Source organism: Leuresthes tenuis, unplaced genomic scaffold, assembly GCF_036924035.1.
Source record: "Leuresthes tenuis unplaced genomic scaffold, fLeuTen1.0.hap1 SCAF_16, whole genome shotgun sequence".
NCBI lineage: Eukaryota > Metazoa > Chordata > Actinopteri > Atheriniformes > Atherinopsidae > Leuresthes > Leuresthes tenuis.
This window is the reverse complement of record NW_027325370.1, coordinates 19,160,068-19,166,634: the sequence shown is the minus strand read 5'-3', so window position 1 is coordinate 19,166,634 and position 6,567 is coordinate 19,160,068. Positions and strand designations below refer to the sequence as shown.

Genomic DNA, 6,567 nt, shown 5'->3' with positions numbered 1-6,567 from the left:
ACTGTATTTTGCTGCTGTAACAATGTGAATTTCCCCTGCTGTGGGACTAATAAAGGTTTATCGCTTATCTCATCTTTTTGGACACCAAAGTAGAAAACGGGACATTGTACACCCTTGCAGACCTGAGTGGGAACAGATTCACAATCAGCCAACAAGAAAGCATAGAAGATGTGACAAAATGAAGAATTTTCAGCTGCTCAAGGAAAAATGCTCAAACACTTTCAAGTTGGAGTTTTTGACTTTTATTCACAAAACTGTACACTGTAAAACAGGCCTCATTTGGTGTTTTTGCTTTGGTAATCGGCTATCACTTATTTTCCTGCAGCTAAAAGTAGTATTCTATTTATCTATTTATCTTTTTGGTTTAGCATGTTTTCTGAAACACAAATTCTCACGCACAAAGCACATTAGTGTACGTCCACAACACTGGCAGCATATGGAGCAATCAAACTGTTAAATACTGTGTCGCTATAAAAAGGTAACAGTTACTGCAGAGCTAACATGTTCCATCACAACGTCTGTGATAAAAAAAAAAAACACACTCATAATGTGTGCAGCATAGGTTTGACATAAAATAATGTCACTACTTTTACACCCTGTTTCCAGTCCTAAAGCTAAGTTAAGTCTCCTGGAGGAACAGAGAGAATGACTCACCGCCTCACTCTCCTCTTCCAAGATTAGGAGAAGCAACAGCAATTGCACAAAAAAGCATGAAAGGTCCACTCTACAGCCAGTGCGTGGTTTGTCTTTCTGAGCTACTGTAGAAACATAGTGGTTTTTATAAATCGCTTTTATAACCCTTTAATGTCCACAGAGACAGAAAAGTAAAAAAAAAAAAAGTTTTCGTTTTATTTGGGCAATAATTAATCAGAATGAATGTCTTCTTCACATACGGTTGGGGTGACACTTTGTGCTAAAATTTGAAAAAGTAACGTCACAGCAATTTCTTTCTTTTACATTTACACAACTAAACTAAATTTTAGATGATTTCGGTAGGTTCACGTCCACAAATTTACAATAAGATGCAGTATTGTAACTGAAGAAAAATAATGTTCTCTATCAAGTGGTAGAGCAGGACATTAAAGGGCTAAGGTGGCAAAAAACAAAAACAAAACATAATCTATAGACTACAACTCCAATCTTGATATTGACCGAACACTAAGTGTTCACAGACCATTTCAGAGCGTGTCAGACTCAGCTTGGCCACATTCAGATAGTTTGATGTATGAGCCTGCACTGTCAGCGTGCCACGGCTCTCTACATTGAGTGAGTAAGAAAAACAGTTCTTTGTATATTCATTTAAAAAATAATCATGATTTGTGTTTGCTGTCATTTTGCTGTTGTTGTTTTTTTTTTCAGACAAACCTAAATTTAAAATCGATGTGATTGTTGTCATCTTATAAATCTCTGCACAGGTGTATTGGGTAGGGTGTACCTTCCCCTTCTTTCAGTATTTTGAAATTGAACTGTGGCCACCAACAACACAAAAGAGATACATATGAAACAGACTGATTTTCTCAACATAAATAGGAGTAAATCTTTAATGAACTCCAGGTTGTGTGTCCTGAAAGGTTAGGCACATACCGAATAACCGTGGCTACAAATAGTGGCTAAAATATAAAAAATTCCCTGCTGATTGTTTTAGGCAACTGGACTTCTTCTTCTTTGTTCTTGAAGATGTTTCACCTCTTATCTGAAAGGATATTTCAATTTTTAAACTAGCTGATGGGCAGTATCGTCTCAAGGAAGTCATCTATGTTAACCTGGAAAAACCATCTCTGAACAGGTATCACCTTACAGAGGGATGCTCTCAGGTATCACCTTCCTACCACTTAAAATGCCGCCTTGACTGTCTCTCACAGCCCTTGTACTACTTATAAGCCGATGCTCCCCACCAACTAGCTTAGAACTAAAGTAGCCTTTTGGAGGAGAGGTGAAACGTCTTCATTAACCAAGATGAAGAAGTCTGGCTGGCCTTACTCAACCTCTTGGGGTTTTAAAACATTATTTTGTCCCAGCTCTGTGCATTATCATTTCTTTTTTTTTAATATTTAAAACTCAAACACATACATTCAAGGTTCTTTTCAAAATTAGAAACAAATATAATGTGCACAAATCAAACTTAAAATAAAATGTGTGCTTTGAGACAAACTTTACATGTTCAGTCATGGTTATGTGTATATACAGTATGATGAAGTGAGAGCATCCATTTAAAACATGACCTTTTGGGCACATTATATGCACATGTCCTTTCTTTTTGAAGTCTACTGTGCAGTTGCTGTATCAGTTAAAAGCAGAAGAACACAGTGATGGACGTATGTCCTTTAGACTGGGAGAGGCGAGTTACTGGCACGTGTTGTAGATCTGGATTTGTTTGTTGATGTCATTGAGGATGCCTCTCATCTTGTCCTCCAAGCCGTCCAGCTGCCGAGCTTTCCCCTCCAGCCTCCTCTGGTTCTCCTCATAGTTTTTCTCCAGCTCTGTGAGAACCAGGATTTGCAGGAATGGTTATGAAGGTTATGAAGCCAAGGATTAGCGGTAAATGGTGTAGCTGTCTTTTAAGCAGAGGGTACCCGTTGTCGAGTCTTTTACTTTACTCCTTTCAATATTCAACTTTAATCATGTCTACGTTTCTTTCTGCTGACTTCAGATTGTCAGTCAACTGACAGTCTGATAATATGCATAGAGTTGCACTTTATATTGGATATTTAGCACATTTTTGACTGCAATTGGAGGCTCCACTTACTTGTTGATCTTACTTGTTGTGTTTTTCATTATAATTTTCATATAAATGACCGAAAAGTAAAGCAGCTCCACATCAAATTTTCATTTTCAAATTTTATAAATCAAGTGTCTGATTTCTTCCTCAAAACATTAAAATACAAACAGTCATCCTCCGCACACACAGATGAACAGAAACACACACACTGATAAGTACCTGCTAATCTCTGAAGCTTGCTTTGAGCATCTTTCAGGAGATCTTTTGCTTCCTCTCTGAGAGACTCAGCTTTTTTCTTGGCGTCCTGCACAGCCTTGGCTTTGGTGTCAACCCGCTGCTGCACCTCATTGTATTTATCTGTCAGCTGGCCGTCTAGGATCTGAGCACCGGGTCAGAGAGAGGTGTATCGATGATAGGTCTGTCTGCTTTTAAATGACGCTAAGAGTGTGCACACATGCTGACACACACCTGCTTGGCTTCGTTAGCCTTGTCTCGTGCCATGGTGGCCGTCTCTTCGGCCCGGGCCGCTGCCATGCTGTTGTTGGCACGTTTGGTCTTTAAAATATTGATCTCATGTCCCAGTGTGCCGAGGCGAGCCATGGCGTCATTCAGGTCCTTCTCACTGTTTGAAGTCTCGGACTCAATCTGCAGATTATGAGTAAACAAACCGATCGTCTAAAACTGACAAATCATCACACAAAGTACAGGATTGTACAGGATTTGACATTCAGTTTAGGGTTTTGGGATCTACTGCAGGTTTTTAATTGAAAACTGCACATGCAGCTTATCTCATAGCACCCACTGTCTACACACAATATGTGCTCATTGTTACAGTGTGGCTTAATGATTACCTGAACAGTTTTGTTTAAGCTACACTCTTGAAACCCAAATAAACTCATCAGCAGTTACAAGCTATAAACACACTATTATACAACCTTTTATATTAAAGGTATATCACCAATTAAACAATAATTTCAGAGTCTGAAAAGCACAGCTTTGATTCCAAAGTCTTAAATACCTATAAGGTCAGATATACTTTTTTCTACCTTTAGTAGACAGTAATTCAGTTAAAAACTGACTTAGTCCAGATTTAACCTCGACAGTGGCTCTTAACACAACAAAACACGATTATTATAATTGCTGTTGACCTCTGCCAGTCGATTCTCAGTCTCCCCAATGTCAGTTTTAGCTTTTGCTATGGCCTTCTCAGCTGAAGTTTGAGCAGTGTCTGCATCCATCAAGGCCTTTTTCACCGTCTCAGCTGTTGTCTTCACCCCCTCAGCATGATGCCTTAACAACAACAACAAAGTTTTACTGACAGCAAGCAAAAACTAATCAAGTATCAGTGCATTTGTTTTACAACTAACTGCTTTGACTACCTTGCCCTCTTAGCGTCCAGCAGAAGTTGCTCTGCCTTTAGGACATCATCCTGTGTCTGCTTCAGGATGGCATCCACATTTGAAAGGCTGCGGACGCGATCCTTGATTTCATCAGCGAGGTGCCTGATCTGAAGAGGTGAAGCAGGGATGGAGAGCTGCAACACGTGGTTTGCCACAGCCTCAATGCTGTCTGGGTCTGCTCCCTCCTCTGTGACAGAGACGGAAACAAGCAGTGCCAGGGTCAGCTCACGATGCAAGATGAAACAAGTCAGCTTGGAATCTTTGGCCGGGTTTAAATTTCTATATTTGATTTGCATTTAGAAGACACAAATAAGAATACGTGAACGGATACGATAAAAACAATTAAAAAAGAAACTTACACGAATGCCATTGAAGTTTTTTTTACCTGTTCTAAAGAGCAGGAATGGAAACAACTTTGAGAATCATATCTGAGCTGGCAAAGATTAACGTGATGTGACTCATCAGCTGTTTATTTCTGAGCCGGCAAACAATAAAGTCACGTGACGGATCGGCAACTTCCCAGATATAACATCCCAGACATTCCCAGAGATAAAAATAATTCCTGAAGATGTCCACAGCAGTTTTTATGTTTTCCTCCTTGAGGTTTGCCAAGTTAAAACAACTATTTCTTCCACTGAATTACAAACACAGGCAGTGTAGCCTATACTGCCACCCTGTGGTGACACTATGCAGCTATGGTTATTCACTTCAAAAGACTCACGAGTGAGGAAGTCCCTGATCTGTTTGATGAGGTCTCTCAGGTCATTGTTAGAGCGTTCCACTTTGTTCTTGGTAGCGGTGGCTTTATCCAGAGCGGCCTGGGCTCTACCCTTAGCTTCTTTTGCCTTGGTTTTAGCTTCTGCCACCTGCGACAAAAAAAAAAGGCACAAAAATCACCAAAAAGAAAACCTGTCAAATACAAAAACAATCAAATGTGTTTGAAGATTGAAGTTATTCTTAAAGGCAGTTAAGAGTTTGTAAAGGGTTCCCTTTTGGTTGTTATGAAAGAATTTTCCATGATTTGTTTCTGTAATGAAGCTTCTTCACATCTGACACATCACGTCTGTTTTTCCTAAACTTATTTAAGGATTAAAAAGCCTAATTTTGAAAGGTGCAACACGATTCACAGACTGAATGTCATTTCAGGAGTCTGCTCCTTTTATTTGGTTCATCACTGTCATGGACCACCATTTCTTCTACAAAGAACACTTGTTTGGCACCTGAGGACACAAATTGCTATGTTTTTGAAAGTCAAACGTTTTCTCATTCTTTCTTCAGTTCAGACCCCTTTAGTCATATTTCTTGCTTCATAATGAGCCAAATGTTTGCTTTAGGTGACTGATTTTGACTGTGGGCAGGGCACCTTTTACTACAGAGCCAGGAAAGAATGTGTTTTGGTTCAGTCTTGGAGGCAAGGACCTCTGTTCATCATTAATGTTGCCTTTAGGGATGTGCAAGCAGTCCCCATCTCATAACAAATACTTATCTACACCTTCATACCTTGTTAAAGAGTCCCTGCATCTCCCCAACGGCTTTGTTCAGCTCCTTCTCTGCATGTTTGGCCCTCTCCAGAGCATTGTCAGCCTCTGCTACAGCACCCTTACAGTTAAGGCCTCCACAGTGTCGGTTTCCCTCATCGTCACGGCAACCAGCTCCTCCACACGGGCTCTCTCCACAAGGAGCATCACCTGGTGCACCGCAGACCTGTTTGTACAGATATATATGTACTTATATTGGTACAGATATTATCAGAATCATTAGGTAAGCTACATAAAGAGTTTTTAGTATGGCTGTTATCTGTAATTATAAAACAAGATTTAGATAAGCAAAAATGTTCCATGTAACTAAATTAAACTAGCTAAATTCAGTCATGATGTGGAAAAATGGCAAAGATGAATTCTTACAGGACTTTTGCTTATTTAATGATCTGCCTGCTCAGCTTTCATGTTATTTGGTGTGGATGAGCCACATTAAAAAACTTAATTTAGATATATTAAATTGTAGAATAACTAATAGCTGATTTATAATTAATAGCATCATTCATAAAAAAAAAATGTAAGGTATACTTTATGACAATCACCAAAGTCAAGAAATTCAATGAATAATTAAGAAATAAAAACCTTCTCATTGAGCTTCTTCATGTCCAGGCCCTGTGCTCTGGTGTTGAGGTCTCCAAGCGCACGTTTGTTGGCAGCATTTTTCCGATTGAAGTCATCCTTCTTTGAAGCGATGAGGCGCTCAGTGCGGCGGCGAGTGTCTGCAGACTGGCTTACTGTGCTCGGCATGGTGGTTGTTGATTCATTTGCACGTCGTTCTGCATCGCGAGACTTGTTGTAGGAGCTGCGGATGCTGTCATATGCCCCTGGAGGAAAGAAAGGACATTTTCAAGACAATTCAAATAACTGAAAGCAGGGCAGGGGTATGTTTGGGGGTTGCTCTGGACTTTTA

The 6,567-nt window shown here is 39.8% G+C and overlaps 1 protein-coding gene across 1 annotated transcript in view; it reads right to left on the bottom strand.

Annotated features, from left to right (window-relative positions):
• Positions 1-226: 226 nt before the first annotated feature.
• The window catches only part of lamb2 (laminin, beta 2 (laminin S)), a 45,630-nt gene continuing 39,289 nt past the window's right edge, over positions 227-6,567 (bottom strand). The window contains exons 27-34 of the mRNA XM_072366626.1: positions 6,240-6,481; positions 5,620-5,823; positions 4,841-4,985; positions 4,099-4,306; positions 3,868-4,009; positions 3,188-3,364; positions 2,939-3,098; positions 227-2,480 (exon numbers count right to left, since the gene is read on the bottom strand). Of these exons, the coding sequence (XP_072222727.1) occupies positions 2,344-2,480; positions 2,939-3,098; positions 3,188-3,364; positions 3,868-4,009; positions 4,099-4,306; positions 4,841-4,985; positions 5,620-5,823; positions 6,240-6,481 (1,415 nt within the window). The 3' untranslated portion in view covers positions 227-2,343. The remainder of the gene's footprint in view (positions 2,481-2,938; positions 3,099-3,187; positions 3,365-3,867; positions 4,010-4,098; positions 4,307-4,840; positions 4,986-5,619; positions 5,824-6,239; positions 6,482-6,567) is intronic.